At 40.2% G+C, this 19,950-nt stretch overlaps 1 protein-coding gene across 1 annotated transcript; it reads right to left on the reverse strand.

Annotated features, from left to right (window-relative positions):
- Positions 1–6,130: 6,130 nt before the first annotated feature.
- On the reverse strand, positions 6,131–17,547 carry LOC115794644 (methyltransferase-like protein 27). Its single transcript, XM_030750260.1, has 8 exons — positions 16,975–17,547; positions 15,162–15,256; positions 14,905–14,996; positions 14,403–14,590; positions 10,182–10,310; positions 9,389–9,524; positions 8,062–8,154; positions 6,131–6,501 (listed from the first exon to the last, which is right to left on the reverse strand). Exons 4-8 carry the CDS (start codon positions 14,517–14,519, stop codon positions 6,257–6,259), a joined length of 720 nt encoding a protein of 239 aa, XP_030606120.1. The 5' UTR covers positions 14,520–14,590; positions 14,905–14,996; positions 15,162–15,256; positions 16,975–17,547; the 3' UTR covers positions 6,131–6,256.
- Between the last annotated feature and the right edge of the window lie 2,403 nt (positions 17,548–19,950).

Here is a 19,950-nt window from a genome sequence, read left to right on the forward strand (position 1 = left end):
CTAAATACACAAGAAAAAGCCAGTCAGCAGTGAGCCTGACTGCTCTGAGTGTGATTTCAGTGTGTCCATCTGTCTGTCCAACACTCTGGATGTTCAGGTAGAGACGCAGTGAGTTTGGCAGCAGGTTTGTGAGGAGCAGATGAGCAAGTTGACCCTGACTGACAGGATGATGAACCAGGTCACACAAAGAAAAAGGGAAGGGAGAGGGGGGGGGGGGGGGTGAGCATAAACCAATTTAGAACAGCATGTAAAGAGCTTCATGGATGGGTTTCCATGAATGTGCAGCTGTATCCAAGCTTTACATCACTAAATGCAATGCAAAACGTCGGATGCAGCACTGACACTGGACTCAAGTTTTTCGCAGCAACAGTGGGAAGGAAAAACTCCCTTTTAATGGGAAGAAATCTCTGGAACAACCAGGCTCAGGGAGGGGCAGTCATCTGCCATGACCAGTCAGGGGTAAGGGGAGGGAGACAGGAAAAAAACACACTGTGGAAGAGTGGAGGGTTCAGGGTCACCTGATCCAGCCCTAACTATAAGTTTAGGGCTGGATCAAAAAGGTATGTTTTGAAGTAAGCCAGCAGTCTGAGGGTGAACTGCTTTATTGGGATGATAGAGCACTAGGGGGGCCTAAGATAGGGCCTGATTATTTAAGACCTTTCATGTGAGGAAAAGGATTCAATTGTGAATTTAACAGGGAGCCAATGAAGAGAAGTCAATATGGGAGAAATCTGCTCTCTCTTTCTAGTCCCTGTCAGCACTCTAGCTGCAGCATTTTGGATCAGCTGAAGGCTTTTCAGGGAGATTTTAGGACAGCCTGATAATAATGAATTATAATAGTCCAGCCTAGAAGTAATAAATGCATGAATTAGCTTTTCAGCATCACTCTGAGACAAGATTTGCAGGACTGAGTACAATAACAATTTTATCTGAATTTAGACCCAGGAATTTAGAGGTGATCCAGGCCTTTATGCTACAATTTAACTAATTGATGTGTGTCATCTGGCTCCATGGATAGATACAGCTGGGTATCATCTGCATAGCAATGAAAGTTGATGCAATGCTAAGGGAAGCATATATAGTGTAAATAGAATTGGTCCTAGCACAGAACCCTGTGGAACTCCATAATTAACCTTAGTGAGTGAAGAAGACTCCCCATTTACATGAACAAATTGGAGTCTATTAGATAAATATGATTCAAACCACTGCAGTGCAGTACCTTTAATACCTATAGTATGCTCTAATCTCTGTAATAAAATATTATGGTCAACAGTATCAAAGCTGCACTGAGGTCTAACAGGACAAGAACAGAGATGAGTCCACTGTCAGAGGCTGTAAGAAGATCATCTGCAACCTTCACTAATGCTGTTTCTGTTCAGAAGATAGCACTTTTGTCTGAAGCCATTTTTCTCCATCTGAGGACACTGGATCAGATTTAACAGCAGCTCGGAAAGTTAAGGCTTTGTATGTTTTTCTTTGCCATTTGTGTTTTTATTGTTTTAATTCATTTATTTGCAACATGAAGACTGAGACGGGTTCACAGACCTAAAAGCAGCAGGTAGATCTATCTTCATCTGGTCATAACTGAGAGCTGGAAGACTGTGAAAATGTTGTCATTAATGTCATCTGCAGCTGCTTTAGCATTGCTGATCATGAAAGCAACAGAGTCATCTGAGCAACTCCATAATATAATCACAAAAAAAAATTTTGCGAAAATGCAGGCTGGAGTTTGAATCTTCATTTAAAATGTATCAGAGATTACTGGTTACTTTTTTAAAGTAAATCATTTTTTACTTGGTCCATGAAGAAGGTAAATGATTAGACTAATCATTATATTAATATCAGTAACATCACCTGAGATGTTACTGATGGTTCATGCGAGATGCGAGACAAGATGAATATAAGATCCTTCTGTCTTTCCTTCAGCATTTCATTGTTAACACAAAGCTGCCGGAAAAGTTTTTAAAAATCCACAGAACTCACAGAGCGACAGAAAAATGTGACATAAGTGATTCTGCTGTAGAAACAAGCAACATTTTTATCATTGAAATGTTGCTGCGCTTTGTGTGACCGACAATACACATTCAAGTCTCCAAAGGATAACAGGCTGTGCAGATCAAGGTTATTACAGTTAAAAGAAAACTAAAACTAGAGGTGAAAAAACGTTCTAAATAAAAATAAAAACTAGACTTTTAGAAAAAAAAATATTTTGTGAACTTGGAAAACTCAAATAATTACCACTGTTTAGAGTTTATTACAACTTCCCTGATGAAGTGCTGACTGTGAGGCAGCAGTGCTAACCACTGGGCCACCGTTCTGCACTGAAAATAATAAAAACAAAACAATTAGAACAAACAAAACTATAATAACTCTGGCATGGATGTTGTGAAAGTTATCTGTACAACATAGTGTTTAATGCAAGTCAGCACCTCAATTTCTTGCACAGAATATGTAATATGAAAGTAAAAGAAATGGATATTTCCAATAAAAACCTAAAAAAAAGACATATGGAAAACTACTACTAATATTTAAGATGCTAATTCTTTTCAGATTTGACTGAATTTCTGTGGACCAGCACATGTACTTCACAATATTTACCCTACATATTGACCCACTGAATCTAACTGTGACAGCTTATATATCTATAAGGCAGCTATAATAGAACAGCAGTCTTTAACACCCTGAGAATAAGAACTGGCTGAGCTTCATCATGAAGGCTTTATTAAAGGAAGTAAGGAAAGCAGTAAGACCATTTGTATTCAAGTTGAAGACAGATTCGAGGTTTCCATGGACATCCACAAACCCAACTCAGTGACTAAAGATAATGGACTCAGATGAGCAATTATGTGTGTAGGAGGACTATTACCTATTATGCCAACTTCACTTCATTTTATCTTGTCTGGATGGAAAATATTTTTAAAAAGTCTTAACTAAGAAAACGGTCTTTGCAGTCACTTCTTCGAAGAACAGACTGAAGGTGTGAAATACGATGCAAACAGGAGAATCGTGAACTACAGGTGCTGGTCATAAAATGAGAATATCATGAAAAAGTTGATTTATTTCAGTAATTCCATTCAAAAAGTGAAACTTGTATATTATATTCATTCATTACACACAGACTGATATCTTTCAGATGTTTATTTCTTTTAATTTTGATGATTATAACTGAAAACTAATGAAAACCCCAAATTCAGTATCTCAGAAAATTAGAATATTACTTAAGACCAATACAAAAAAAGGATTTTTAGAAATGTTGGACAACTGAAAAGTATGAGCATGAAAAGTATGAGCATGAAAGGTATGAGCATGAAAAGTATGAGCATGTACAGCACTCAGTACTTAGTTGGGGCTCCTTTTGCCTGGATTACTGCAGCAATGCGGCGTGGCATGGAGTCGATCAGTCTGTGGCACTGCTCAGTTGTTATGAGAGCCCAGGTTGCTCTGATAGTGGCCTTCGGCTCTTCTGAATTGTTGGGTCTGGCTCATCACATCTTCCTCTTCAAAATACCCCATAGATTTTCTATGGGGTTAAGGTCAGGCGAGTTTGCTGGCCAATTAAGAACAGGGATTTCATGGTCCTTCAAGCAGGTACTGGTAGCTTTGGCACTGTGTGCAGGTGCCAAGTCCTGTTGGAAAATGAAACCTGCATCTCCATAAAGTTGGTCAGCACCAGGAAGCATGAAGTGCTCTAAAACTTCCTGGTAGACGGCTGCATTGACCTTGGACCTCAGAAAACACAGTGGACCAACACCAGCAGCATGACCACCTTGGGAGTTGTAGCGTTACGAGGAAGCTGATGAGGGAGATTGTGGTTTTTGTTTCCATGTCAGGAATGTTTTTCTTCCTCAGTCTTCAGAAATGTTCAGTGGGGTTGAGGTCAGGTGACTGTGGAGGAAAGTCTATGACTGTCAGCACTCCCTGCTCTTCTTTGGTCTTCAAGGATTTCTTAAAGGGCTGAGCTGTGTTTGGGCTCAGTATCCTGCTGCATCAATGCTCTCCACAAACATTCAACATGATAGTAAGGCATGTCTCTGAAGGATGGAGTGCTGCTTCTCTTTGCTTGGACTTGAATCTCCATGCGGCTTTGACCCTCTGTGGTCTCCTTATCTCCTGTTGCTCTCCTTACATTCACCCTTCTGTTACTGACACTTGTCTCTAAGTGGACTAAGCCCTCTCCGCAGAAGCCGCTCCTGCTCCCCATGTCTGGTCAGACCTGGTTCCCCATCCCCAGTTGTTTCTTTTTCTCACCTCAGTGTAAATAACAAACACTGCTCTTGGGTCTGTTAAACTGCTAAATCATGACAGTAAACAGCTCTCTCAGCCCTCATGGGCCACAATTTTCCATGATTAGCCACAAAAACAACTAGACACTTGAGAAACAAATAAAACTAACTGAAATGATTTTGTGAACTTGGAAACTAATTAAAATAAAATAAAAAATAATGAGGAAATCTTAAATTTAGAGTGTGTTAGAACTGAACTCTCAAAGCACAACACTGAGAGTTGGGAAGATATGGCCTTTTACATGTGTTTGCTCAAATGCAGTGCAGTTCTGTTTGGCAAAGTAAACATCACCTTTAATAAATGCTGTTTTAGATCCTGCTATTTTACTTCCTGTTGTGGGAAGAGAAAAACATTTTCACTGTTGTTGATGTCCTGTTTAGAGAAGAGCAGGGCTGGGGCCTGCAGGCAGAATACGTCACTCTGACCACTGTAAATGAACTGGTTATTATATAGGGCTTTTCTACTCTACTCGAGCACTCAGTGAGCTTTGTACGTGTCCCATTCACACACTTATTCATACAGGCACTTTTTTCTACCTCTAACATTCAAACACACATGCTTTTGAAATTCCCTCCCACTTCAGAAAAAAGTAAAGTGGTTTATGCTCACATCCCCCCTTTTCTGATGTTGATGTCTCTTGTGTGACCTGGTTCATCATCCAGTCAGTCAGGATCAACTTGCTCATTTGCTCCTCATAAACCTGCTGCCAGATTCACTGCGTCTCTATGGGGACACACTCACAGGGAAGTACTGTCATGGGGTGGAACTCCCGACTCTGTTGTGGTCTGGTGGCTCTTCATGGTGTTAGCTATTGCAAAAAGTGTTTATTGAATTCAGGTGTTCCATGTCTCCAGAACCCATATCCACTGCTCTAGAGCCCAATTATGGCGTGCTTTACACCACTGCATCCAGCGCTTTGCATTGCACTTGGTGATGTAAGGCTTGGATGCAGCTGCTCAGCCATGGAAACCCATTCCATGAAGCTCTCAATGCTCTGTTCTTGAGCTGATCTGAAGGCCACATGAAGTTTGGAGGTCTGAAGTGACTGACTCTGCAGAAAGTTGGTGACCTCTGTGCACTATGCACCTCAGCATCTGCTGACCCACCACTTTGTGGCCAAGTTGCTGTCATTCCACTTTGTTATAATACCACTAACAGGTGACTGTGGAATATTTGGCACTGAGGAAATTTCACAACTGGACTGAACAGGTTGTGTCCTATCACGGTGCCATGCTGGGAGTCACCGAGCTCCTGAGAGAGACCCAATCCAGAACTTGGGGGCCACAACCTCAAATGCACAGCCACCTTTTGTCTTTAACCTGGATCTAGGTACAGCCAACAAGCACTGGTCAGCAGACCTCAGCAATCAAGACGCTACATGGAGGCACCTGATCATGGAGGGCTCTGAACGTGAACACCAGAATTTTAAAATGAACCCTAAACTTTCTGGGGAGCTTGTGTAAGGAAGCCAGAATTGGTGTCACACGGGACCTTTTAGGGGATCTGGTGAGAGGCCTCGCAGAAGCATTCAGGACCGTTTGTAAGCGATCCTGAGATGATTTGCTCAGACAGAGGAAGAATGAATTACAATAACCGAAGCGAGATGAAATAAAGGCATGTATAACCATTTCTATTTCACTTTGAGACACAATATATTTAAGACAGGCAACACTCTGCAGAAATGTGATGTACTTGGTTCTACGTGTTATTCACTTGCTCTAAGCATCCCAAATCACTGCCTGGAGGTGTTTCAAGATGGCTGCCTAGTGATGAAATTTGATCGTAGAAGGACTTGACTTGAACTTCTGTTTCAATTCAATTTTATTGATATATTTCACCAATAACAGCAATAACAATTGAAGGCACTTTGTATTTTAATAACATTATAGATACAAAGCCAATGGTCTAATATGTGCAAGCACAAGCTATGCAAATACATAACCTGAACATGGCAACATTTTCAGCTCCAATCCTAAATTTTAATCTTATTAAGTGACTTCCTGTACAGATACATGGTTCCATGGAGGTATTCCTCATCTTCCTCTTTCTTGCTTTTATCATTATAAACATCCAGCATGTATCTGTTTAGCTCTTTAGTATCCACAAGAGTCCACAGTCCCTCCTCCACCATCAGCTGCAGCTCTTGCTCCATAGATGCTTTATATTTGTCTCCAGACTCGGACTTTGGGTCCACTCTTGACATGCAGACATATCCCCCTGAAGGAAAAACAAAACAATTAATGAATAAGCATATATATATAAAATATATGACATATATATAAAAAAAATCATCTGCTCCTCAGCAGATCTTAAAATTATTTTACAATTTCTGTTCTTTAATAAATTATAGTCTTCTCAGGTTTGCTATCTCTCTGCCATCTCTTGTACTGCCTTTAGGTATATTGTGACACTATAAAAAGACACTTGAAGCATGAAGACTCATAATCATTATGCAGTTTCAGAGGTGTCAAACAGAATGAGACATCAAATATCTGTCCTCAAAGGCAGAAATTTGTGTCAACAGACTATTTCATTGAGATTTCATTGCCATCATTTAATGATCTAATAACATTCATGACCAAACTTTGCCTAATTCTCATATCATGATAAATGTAGAGAAAATAAATATTCATTTTTTATGAAAAATAAGTATGAACATTAAGTTCAGACTCATTAAGAACAGGGAAGGTTTTTTTTCTTTATGTTGATCATGGCTAAAAGAAGACACATCACCTCTCAGTTCTAAGGTTTTTCCTTTCAGAACAATATATATTAAAAAATTATCTGCTCCTCAGCAGATATTAAAATTATTTTAATATAACCTCACATGAACAAAAACACGTGGCCGGGCCCCTGAGGTGGAGCTCCTCAAGGCTCTTGTTTGTCACACCTCTGCTGTATTGCATGGAAATCAGGGACAGTCCCTCTGGATTAACAGAACCTCTGGAGGGTGTGCTCCAACTTCAGGGGCTCACACTCCTGAGTCTCCCCTGGGAAGGTCTATGCCAGGGTGCTGGAGAGGAGAATCCATCCATTAGCTGAAGATCGGATAAAGGAGAAGCTTTTTGTCCTGCTCGTGGAACACTGGACCAGCTCTTTATTCAGTCCAGGTTGTTTAAGGGTCTGTCGCTATGGGCCATCCATCCTCTGGAAGACCATAGTGACAGCTTGGTTTGCATTGCTGGCAATGAGTTGGGGAACAGGTCTGACTCTGCCAGGGCTGCCCTTTGTCCCTGGATGCACCTAGCAATTTTGTCCATTAAAGATATTCAAATTCTGTGACAGAGAGTTTCTGCTGTGATGTTGTTTGGATCACATTGATTTTTGCAGACACTGAGCTCATATTTACCATTTTGAAGGCCTGATTACAGACAGATTCTTTTTTTTATTATTATTATGATGTTCTTATATGTAAAACTTTAGAACTGAAAGAGAGTTGACTTTCTTTTTACCATGACTGCATGTTTGTTACTGGAATAAAAAAGAAAATCACCTACACCACCCACATAAACTTTCTTTCACACACTTAGCAGATGTCTGTATGCAGCATGTCTCCTTCACCCATTCACACACATTCACACACATTCACACAAGCACTTTCTATCCATTCAATCTCCAGTGAACACATTGGGAGCAACTTGGGGTTCAGTATATTGCCCAAGGATACTTTGGCACGCAGACTGAAGCAGGCAGGGATCAAACCACCAACCTTCTGATTAGTAGATGATCTGCTCTACCTCCTGATCCACAGCCACCCTTTGACCTGTGGTTGGTTACCTGGTTTAGTAGCGTTGCAGAGCTCCCTGATGACGCTGACCGGCACGAAACCATCACGTAAAGCACCGATGATCATCACCACATCAAACTGACCTGAAACCAGGAGAAGACGAGGTGGGAGAGGGGTTGTTTTGGGTGAAAAGATGGATCGCAAGATTGTCATAGTATAGGGTTTGGTTTGTTCAATGGCAATGTAACGTCCTCATGCTCGCGGTATCCTCAGCACTTCCCTGTCCTTGCTTTCCTCCATCTCTATGCACTGATGCCTTCTGTGTTCCCGTTGAAGGAATATTCATGGTATATGCCACATGTATATCTTATGTACATTTACTTCCCTGAGAAATTTGTCTGGAAAATAACATAACTGATTAAAAATACAGAAGCTTATAATGTTTTGTGTCTTTGTATTCTGACTGTACACTGATGAAGTCTAAACAATGATAGAAATGGAGACTTCGAGGTCACCCTGTTGTTGAATTTCTCTGTTTTCCACATTCTGTTTTGTAAATGATGTAATCAAGACTGATATGCTGGGACTATATGAAACTGTAAGTTGAATTAGAATGTGCCAGGACTTCATGCCATCTCACACGAGTATGGCATGCAGTCTGACCCGGATATCTGTAAACTGTTTGAAACGGCTTTATCATATTTAATAATTGGACTCCTTATTCCTGTTTGTTTGGTGTCAATTCCTGTTCGATGAAACGAACACGCAGAAACCTAAAGACTTAAACAGCAACAGCATTGTAGGTCTGACACTATTATTGTGACACACACAGAGACATTTTTTATAAATATGTAACTAATCAAGAGTGGGACGGTGGTGCACAATTCTGATTTAGTCTGAAGCTGAATGTGTTTTCTGTGCTCTGGGCTGTAACGGGCGCTAAAATGTGAGCAACTTTATTTGATTCCATTTCTTCTTAATATTATTAGTTATGAAAACTGGTGCTACCTTTCTATTTATTTATTAGTTCTGTTTAATTTATAATGGATTTCTATTGCAGTTTATCTATTTATTTAATTTTCTATTTTGTTTTCGATTTAAAAGAGATTGTAGAAGTGCACTAGAGTGTAATAAATGCAGTGTGTTTACAAAGTCACGGAGTAATCATGTTAAATAATTGTTATTTCAATATTGACCAAAATAACTGTGATTATTATTTTTTTTTTTCAGCCCTAACCCAGACTGGCAGCCTGTCCAGAGTTTGGGTGTTTGTTGTTTTACTATCAGCTGGAGGTACTGCCTCCTAGTTTGTGGTTCTAATGTCTCTGATTTAACAAAGCACAGCAAATAACTTGACAGAGTGTGAGTGTGGTGTACCAGTCTCTGCAGGCAGTGGGTCTGTTCCCAGTAAGGCCAGTTTGAGGTCCTGATAAAGGCTAGTCTTGGCAGCTTGTTCCAGCATGCCCTTACTTCCATCCACTCCCACAAAGTGCCTGAAGCCCCGTTCAAACATCTAAATACACAAGAAAAAGTCAATCAGCAGTGAGCCTGACTGCTCTGAGTGTGATTTCAGTGTGTGCATCCAGCACTCTGGCTGTTCAGCTTCCTGAGGGGGAAGTTCAGTGATTTTGGTTAGCCGCTGAACTTTCTCACTTCACATAAGAGGCTGGAACGCCACGTTTGCTGGCAATTCACTATTGTGCAAAACCAAATGCGGGGCTTCATGAAAACATTTATTTTTATAATTAGACCAGTCACCACAGTGTTCTCGCATTCATAAAAGATGTTGACCATGGAAAAACATCCTCAAGAAGTTTCAAAGACTTTCATTTGTGGTGTTAAGCACACCCATGCATGTGTCCAAACATTTAACTGCTACTGTAGGTCTTAATTCAGCTTGAACTGATGGCACAGTATTTGTGATTTTACATGAAATGAGATGAGCATTTAGTCAGGATTAGGCAGGAGCCAAGACTTTGCTTTTAAGTGAATACTTGTATGTTTTTGTAAAGAATTATCTAAACGTTGTTTTATGCATAAAGCATGCTTAAGATCACAGTTAAATCCTTATACAAAGGCCCCAGACCTGTGGAGCCGTTCTTTGTCATTTTATATAATGTGTGGTTCAATTATTCAGCAACAAATGATAATTTTTACATTATTGGCTCACCAGTTTTGCAGCCAGTCCAGATCCACAGGCCACATCCAGAACCTGAACCTCTTCACGGTTTCCACAGAAGTGATCATTCAGAAAATTTACTACCAGCTGTGGTGCTCTGTACCTGATTATCTCCGAATCCTGTTAACATAATAAACACTTTGTAAACAATCACTCTGCCAAAGTTTGCTTGTTGACTTTTGGAACTCAAGTTGTACAGTGCTGTGAAAAAGTATTTACCATTTCCTGATTTTTTTTTTTTTACTTACATGTTTCAGATCAAGAAACATTTTAACATTAGAAAATATTTTAACATTATAAATATAACCTGAGTAAACACAAAACTGCAGTTTTTAAATGATGATTTCATTTATTAAGGTAACAAAGTTATTCAAACCTTCCTGACCTGTGTGAGACCTGTCATTGCCCCCTAAACCTAATACCTGGTTATGCCTCCTTTGACAGTCAGGCATTTGTGATAACTGGCACTGAGTCACTGTGGAGGAACTTTGGTCGACTCTGCTTTGCAGAATAGTTTGAATTCAGCCACAGAGGAGGGTTTTTTTTTAACAATATATTGATTGACTTTTTGCATATATGAAACATAAAAAACATACATTCAAACAATAAACACCCCCCCACCCCCCCACAATCCACATTCAGTGTATAAAATTAAGATGAAATAAAATAAAATTCAACTTGGAAAAAATTTATATAAAAAATTTATATATATATATATATATATATATATATATATATATATATATATATATATATATATATATATATATATATATATATATATATATATATAAAATATATAAATTTTTTAATATAAATTTTGCGCCAATATTTACATTACATTACAGGACAACTATCTGGAATGTCAGGGTTAAGTTTCACAGGCGTTACATATGTTCTGAACAGCCATTTATACTGTAATGATTTTAATGCTTTATTAATAGTTTGCATTTGAGCTTTTAAGCAAGAGTTTTCCCACTCATCCTCAGTGATGTCTACTCATAAATCTCTCCAGGCATTAAGTCTAGATTGTGAGGTATCTTTGGATTTGGATCTCAGCATAGCATACAACAGTGACATTTGTCTTTGACTGTCTTCACTATTTATAATAATTCTTTCTGTTTCTCTAGAGGGGCAGTTCTTCTAAGCTATGGACCTGTCATGTTATAAAACTTCTTAGCTGTAAATACTTGAAGTAGTGTTTTCTAGGAATTGAATATCTATGAACCAGCTGGTCAAAAGTCATTAGTTTCCCATCTGCATATAAATCAGCTATTTTTGTCATGGTCCATGGCAGTCCTGGGGTTCTTTCTCTCTCTCTCTCTCTTTCTCTCTCTCTTTCTCTCTCTCTGGCGTTTGTTTTCTGGGCTGGGCTAGCCTGGGTCTCGGCCTACTGAACCAGCTGCTGCAGGAGGCTGACCCACACATCTGTTCCTGATGTGGCCATCATGACTTCTATTTAAGCTGACAAGTGGCATCTAGCCTTCGCTGGATCATTAACTGAGTTAGTCTGGCTGTCTCACATCTCTTACCTGCAAGTCCTTCCATGTTGCCTGACTTTTTGCTAACCTGTTTTTGTACTGTGCCCCAGATTACTGCGAGTGGAGGGAGAGACAAGATACCCTTGAGAGGAAAACAGACCCGAGGAGTAAACCAGAAACGAAACAGGAAGCCCCACAACCACCTAGCCCAAGACGACCTTGCATTATCCCCTGAGTTGCTTGACTTGTAAATAAACCTCCCTAAACTTTCCCCAGGAGTCTGCCTCTTGAGTTCACCCACCTTTGATCCATTTTACAATTTTAGCTAAGCCTTTGTCCACCCATTGCTTGAACCCACCATCAGCTCTACCAGGGACAAAATTATCATTTTCCCATATTGGTGAGAACTGAGAAAGCTTAGGTACATCCCCTGTATAAGCATGCACTGCATGCCAAACAGAGAGAGTATTCCTAAGAAATAGATTTTTTGTCTGCTTCTTGAGTTTATTAGTATGAGCAGAATAGATGTATGATTGAAGAGATAAACCACCTGCTGCAGTGTGTTCGATACCTGTCCATGCTGGGGAGTTAGAGGAGAAGTAAAACATAACTGTACGCAATTGCGCTGCCCAATAGTACCATTGTAGGTTAGGTATTTGAAGTCCCCCTCTATAGTAGGGAAGGTACAGTAGAGAGAGCCGCAGTCTTGGACGCTGATTATTCCATACGAAATTGGTGATCTGTTTCCTAAGCCTACAAAAAAAATGCCAATAAAAGTGGGAGAGGTATAGATTGAAATAAATAAAGAAATTGTATTGACATTTTAATTATATTAATACGGCCTATCATAGAGATCGGCACTGACATCCACCTACTCAAAGATTCACTTGTAGACTGTACTATGGGATCATAGTTGAGTGAAACTATATTCTCAATTTCAGAGCTTATTTGATTCCTAAATATGTAAAGCCCTCCTGTGTAACTGAAAAGGGGGTAAGTATTTTGGGATTTTGTCTTTCATAGTTATTCAAAAATAATATAGTTGACTTTGAACTATTAACCCTGTAGCCAGAGAATTCTCGAAACATTTTAATTAGGTCAACAAGTGTTGGAAGTGGACAGATATATGACAACATCATCCGCAAAGAGCGAAATAGTATGCTCCAGTTTTCCTATATTAATACCAGAGATTTTTGGATGTTGTCGGATGGCCAAGGCCAAGGGCTCAATGGCAAACAAAAATAAAGACAAAGGGCAGCCTTGTCACATGCCTCTGTGAAGATTAAACGTTTGTGATATATTATTTTTTGTTATGATTTCTGTTCTGTATATAGAAGTTTCACCCATTTAAGGTACTTTTCTCCCATCCCAAATCTTGCCAGGACCTCCAGTAAATATTTCCATTCAATCCTGTCAAAAGCTTTTTCAGCATCCAACGACAGGATTGCATTGTCTTTGGCATCACACCTTTCATATAATATATTGAATACTCTACGTATATTATGAAATGCCTGACATCCAGGAATAAAACCATTCTGATCGTTGCAAATTAGAGATGGAACACATAATTCTAGTCTCCTGGCTAAAACCTTGCATAGTATCTTAGTATTACAGCACATTAAAGATAGGGGGCGATAAGATTCCCTTTCTGTTGTTGGCTTGTCAGGCTTTGGAACCAAAGTGATTAGTGCAGATCGTAAGGTTGGGGGCAGGATTCCTGATTCAAACACTTCTAGTAGTGGAGGGAGTAATTTTTCTGGAAACAATTTATAAATCTCAATAGTTATCCCATCTGGCCCTGGGGTTTTCCCACTTGTCATGCTCCGCACAGCTTCTAACATTTCCTTAACCGTGATCATCATTGCGTTTGTTACTCCATCCTCACCCTCTGTGCTCCTCTGAGTCGCTAATCCAGGCTGCACTTGGCTGATCATTATTGAAATTAACGAACGGCATCTTTGCATATAAATTAGATTTATTTAACTTATCACTCCCATGGATGCATTTTTTTTTTGTGCAAATTCATTTTTGTGCTAATTTGCTCCACAGCTCTCAGTCACAAAACTATCTTTGATAAACTCTAAGAGCCGCTTTTTGAGTCAAAAGAGAGTTTTCCGCTGCTGCAGACCGCTGCTAAATCTGACCTTGAGAAATAACGATGAGACCTTTGACCTTATACTTTTATAAGGTCAAAGGTTTCATCGTTATATCTAAATTATCCATCCATCCATCCATCCATCCATCCATCCATCCATCCATCCATCCATCCATCCATCCAATCACTTCCGCTTATCCTTTCACACTTACATTCACACCTATGGGCAATTTAGAGTAGCCAATTAACCTAACCCCAGTAAGTTATAGAATATCTAAATTATATATTATAAAATATAAATTTATAAGGACTACAGAATAGTTCATATCCTCTATTTAAGAAAAGAAAAGAAAGTGGAGGAGCGTGGGTCCAGTGCGCACCAGACCTCTGAGTTTAGGGTCAGCAGGAATGAATCAAGGGTCAAATCTGAGAGTACTTTTCCCCCTTCACTGAGGCCAGTGGGCCCTACAATAAAAATTCACAGCGGGTGGGGGGGAATGATAGGAAACCTTTTTGTAAGAAATTATTTTGACTCAGATTTGGTCCAAAGGCCAGTATAGGAACCTTTAAATTGTGCATTTGATATTTATTCACTTTATTTTTTGGCTCCAAAAAATAGTGGTTATTTCGTCTTACGTGTTCGTACGTCTCAGCCCAGCTGTTGTAAAAATCCATCCTCTGCTGTTGATCGAAGCCTTTGCAGGACTGAAAAAAGGCCCTCATATAGTCCACATTTCTTATGGAGCCCGACATGATGAAGAAATTACCTCAAACCTTCTGACAAGGAGACAAGAATACGGAGCGGACTCGTTGATCCTCAGGAGCTGCAGGAAAAAAAACACACACAGAAAAACCAGTCAAACCTCACTGTAAACCGCCTCCCTACGCAAAGTTGTCATCACAGGTTTGTAATAGGAGCAACTTTGCTGCAGTTGGCTGCTTGCAAAAAAACCCCCAAGAAAAACAGGTATCAGGATAGCGACTGTGGTTTTCCACTTTCTCTGGTAACTGGTAACTTAGGCTTTTGGCATTTTATTGATTAAAAATTAAAACCTCCTAATCTGATCCCTGTCAGCTGCAGTTCCAGCAGTGCAACAAGGATGGGATCAAGCATAAAAAGCCTTTATTTTCAGAATACCTTCCAGCACCACTACCATGCACAGTTTGGGCTGCTGAAACTTCACAGCTGCCTTCAGCTTACACGCTCCTCAAGAGATTTACAGGAACACTCTGAAAACACATGAATGGAGAAAAATCATGGTGGATATCCACATTGATACTGGGTAATGTGCAAGGAATGACAGGATGCCACATCATGGCATAACACAGAGTTAGTGTACCTCAGTTTGTTTTACAGGACATTTCACAATATTAATATACAATATACAACTTCACCTCTCCTGTCTTTTTTCTTACATCTTCCTCCATCTCTGAGTGGACTTCTCTCTCATTGTGGGAAATACAGCAGCCAGGCCTTCAGCTCTCACACACTGTGACAAAAAGTTTGTGTGTTTGCTTATGTTTGTAGAGCTGACAGAAACGCTGTCACTTTAAAAACATCACTCCCTTTATGCTCGCTCCTCTTCTGTAGCGGTAGCTGGATACTGAAGTACCACAGCCACAGCTTACTGACATCTACACTAAAAACACTGTTCCAGATTCTTCAGCACACTTTATCCCCTGAGTATAGCACTGTAAATTATGCATAAATTATTGTTTTTAATTGTCTTTTATACAGTACCAGCAACTATCAGAGCCACAAGAGGCATTAGATGTTTTCAGTGTTGCCACAAATATGATTTATTTAAATATTCTAATACATATGACATAAGGCCAGTCACAAAAATACCCATGTATACATGTTTAGAGATAGGATTGCTGCCACTCCTCCTCCTCAGCCTGCGCTTCAAGAATTCTGACGGTTATGATCGTGGGGTGTGTGTGTGTGTGTGTGTGTGTGTGTGTGTGTGGGTGGGGTTGTGCTAGTTTGGGGTGATGTTTCAGCATGTTTCAGATTCTATTGTTTCTGTTCTTGTTTTTTAAAAATCTGCTGCCATGCAGCAAAGACACATCCTCATTCCTTTGTAATTGTCATGGTCCTGGGCCGGTGGCCCAGCGTTTTGAGTTTCTTTTGTGTAGCTTTCTTTGTTATACTTAGGTTATGTTTCTTATAGTTATATTGTTTGAGTATGAGGTTTAGTTTCCCTTGTTGTTTTGTGCATGTTCTCTTTGTCAAGTTTTCTGTGTTAGGTCTGCGTCTATGTGTAGTCAGTTCCTGTTTTATTTTGACAGCCTCGTGTTCCCTGTGTTGGTGTTTAGTTTTGCTTTCCCTTTGTCATTAGGTTCATTTGGTTCACCTGTTTTCCCCAGTTGTTTCCACTTGCCCTAATCCCCTTGTGTGTATTTAAGCCCTGAGTCTTCCTTTGTTCATTGTTGCGTCGTCGTCATTGTTCCCCCCAGTGTTCCCCTCCTAGCTGTGTGTTTTGGTTTTTGGTTTCTCCCAGGCTTCTAGTTTGTTCCTGCCCTGGTGGAGATTTAGAGTTTTGTATTTTTGAAATAAAGTCGTTTTTAGTTTACATCTGCGTCAGTCCTGCACTTGGGTCCTTTCCCTCCGCACACAGCCCCTCATCGTGACAGTAATGACTTCATTACTTGCTTTAAACATGTTGTCTACATTCACACTTACAAACTAAAAATGTAAACCATTAGATTTTTGGGCTTTCCATCTTTCTAACATATCCTCTTTGTGAAATTCAGGATTCGTTTATATCTTTCAGTGTTGCCTCATCTCTTTCCAGAGGATTACATTTGCTTCCTGAAACTTTCTTACAGCCAACATCTTATCAAAGACCTTTTTTTGGAGAGATAATGAAAGGTACATTTTGGATCCTTGATATAGTCCTTGATATATAATTTGGAGCAAGGCCATTAAATGCTTTAAAAGTTATTAGCAAACTTTTAAAAATTACTGTAAAATTTAACAGGAACCAGTGTAAATTTGCCAATACCAGAATAATATGTTAATATTTCTTGGCGCTGGTTAAAACCAGGGCAGCGGTGACTGATGCCAGTATAAAGAGCACTGCATTAATCAAAGCAGGGAAAGATAAAAGCATCCATCATAATCTATGCCGTGGATGGGACAACAAGGATGGGATAAAAGTTAACAGGTTTATTTAAATGAAGCAAAGGCAAGATTTTTTTTTACCACTGAAGGATTTCCGGTTAGAAAATCTCCAAAACAGACAGGTCCACGGACGAATCTCTCCCGGGAAAACTCTTGTTCTCAGAAGCTCACTCAGAGACTAGATTCCTGCACAAACAGTTCAGATGAAGGAACAGAGTGGTAGTGATGGCCAGCAGATTGATATTCTGTGATCTTCTTTAACTACAAATACTTTTTGGTAACCACATACTAGAACAGACACAAAACAGTTCCTTAAATTTAAAAATACACAATCACAAGTACAGTAAAGTCAAAACAAGGTACACAGGCTCAAAATAGCCTTAGTCCTCTTGGAAGGAAGCAAAAAGCATTCTGAGCTTTTTGTATCTCTGGATGAGGCAGATGTGGTGTGTGTTCATGTGCATGTGTTTGTGTGTGTCTGTGTTTAAGTGTGCTATTGAATGAGTGAGTATATGTGGTTGTAAGCTGTTAAAGAAGCATGTGGTAGCTGCAGTGAAGAAAAGGGACAAATCAGCATTCTTAGAGCTCAGGTTTGTCCGGTGTGTCCAACCCAGCAGCCTCAGGTCAGCGGCTCAGAGTTTCACTGGTGCGTTAATATTTTTACTGACCTGCGGAGAGAAAAAAAAAATTTTTTTTAAACAGTAAAAACACTCCATCCCCACCCATACTGGAGACATGAAATGTACCGCTTAACTTCAGTTGGGGTTTTCTTTGCCAGACTTGATTCCCATGTTCACAAATGTCCAGTTTCTCTATCTGGTGTGCCAAATCTCTACTTTAGGTGTGATTGTGACCATGAATCTAAAGTATTTGTCTAAGGTTTGGTGGAGCAGTCACTACAGCGAGGATGACCCGGTCCACAGCTATTTTCACCCTTTGAAAACAATCCTGTGTGTTATTCAGCACTGTGATGACCTCTAGAGCAGACATGAACACTGAGAAGCAAGCCTGATTTTTTTTTTTCTATTTTCTCTTTTTTTCCACCAAATTATTTTATCCTCAAATTTATGAAAATTTATTTAATTTCTCACTATCTAAGGATAACGTGGTCCATTCCTCGTAATCCCAGTGGAGACAATCGGGGGTCCAAACAGTCGGCCGGCTCATCTCTCTGCTAGTGAGGCTGGAAAAGCTCCCTTCCAGGATGAGCCGTAATCCTGGTTTTAATACCAGTATCAGCCAAGGGATCCCACTTTTCCCGCACCAAACTATTCAGGAAATCTGAAATAAAGTGATCTTCACAAACAAGCTGTCTTTGTGAGATTTTAATTTCCCTTTGCAAAGGGGTCAAACAACAATACCGAGCCCAGCAGCAACTTCAAAAGACTTTCAGAAAGTCTGGGGCCCTATTGCTCAGAACCACTTCAAAAATTACAAGAAAGCCGGGCTCCTTGGATGCTCCTGGAGCCTATCCCAGCTGATAATAGGGTGAGAGGCAGGGTACACCCTGGGCTGGTCGCCAGCCTGTCGCAAGGCTAACACAGCCGCTCACATTCACACCTGTGGGCAATTTAGAGTGACCAATTAAGCTAACGCCAGTAACTGCAACCCAGACCTTCTACATGTCATTTTAGCTGTGAGGCAGCAGTGCTAACCACCACACCACTGTGCTTTTCAGACTTTTTTTCTCCAAATTTTGACTTTATTCACAAAATGCACAATTAATTTTTTTCTCAGTGTGGCCCTAATTCTCCTTTGTATAAATCACAGACAGTTTTGGTCTTTTCTTCTGAATTTGGTGACGTCTCTTATCACACACAGGTGCAATGAGCTGCCTGGGGAAACTTATCTGTTCATGGAACGTAAGAAAGAAATGGGAGAAGAGGGAAAACTAAATAACTTGTTGTTTCTTGTTTCTGGACTTTTTTCAGTTTTAGACTGTTCCATAAAGTTTATCCTTTTGGCCCACAACTTAGGCCATGTTTTCAATTTTGGCCCATTCTGTGAGTTTGACACCCCACCCTTGCCTTAAGCCTTAGTCTCACCCAACTGAAATGAATTTGGCTCTGTTTGATTTCTACTCTGACACCTTCCTCATAAATCTACTGTCACTCCCATCTGCCTCCCTTTTTGGCCCAATGACACAGGCCTGAGAACAAACTTTCTTTTATTAATGCTCAGCTGAACTAAACACTGAGGTTTATTTAGTTCATAAGAATAATTAAACCTAGTTATAAAACTCAAACTAAAAATAGTTTTTAATTTACAAGATATCACTAGTTTTGGAGAGACGTTACAGTCTGTCACACCTGAAAGAGCAGAATGTGAAACTGGAACCTGTCGCTCCCCTGTCATAAACCTGCTTCAGGTCACATACCTCCCACAGCTGACATTTCTCATACACAGGTGAGTATAAACTGCCTCGCTGCCCTGCTGTTAGTGCGGCAGCTCTTTTCATTTATTAAAGCCAGATCACTTTGAAATGTCAAAAAACAAACAAACATTAACTCCATGGTGCAGCTACACTAGAACAAAATGGACAAAGTGAGCCGCAGAGTTAAAAAAAAAAAAAATCACTTTAGTTTATTAATTTCACTGTTTTGTCAGGTTCATATTTAATATGTTCAGAACAGGTATTTGACTTTTTGTTTTCATTTTTCACACGTTCATCCACATCTACCCACCCTCTGAAGTTGGGGCGAGTGGACACCCCCACCCCAGGGCCAACACCAACCCCAGGACGTCGCCTGCCCCCGGCCCCCGAAGCATCACCCGACCCCCCCACTCCGGGCGAGGCGTAGGAAATCGGGGTGTGGGATGACCTACCCTCCCCTTCCCCCTCCCACAGCTTGTAAGTGATGTGTTAAGTGTGTGTATTTATGTTTGTGAATGTATGAGGTGTAAAGGATGCAGTTAAAATATATGACCGGGAAGAAAAAGGGCAACTTGTAGGGAGAGAGCCAGCTGTCCACTGGTTCATCCTCAGTAGGCACCCCGATTTCCCACACCTCAGCACAGGGCAGGGAGAGGTGGACCCGGGCCCGCGGCAACAGGTGA

Source organism: Archocentrus centrarchus, chromosome 16 (genome assembly GCF_007364275.1).
Source record: "Archocentrus centrarchus isolate MPI-CPG fArcCen1 chromosome 16, fArcCen1, whole genome shotgun sequence".
Classification (NCBI taxonomy): Eukaryota; Metazoa; Chordata; class Actinopteri; order Cichliformes; family Cichlidae; genus Archocentrus; species Archocentrus centrarchus.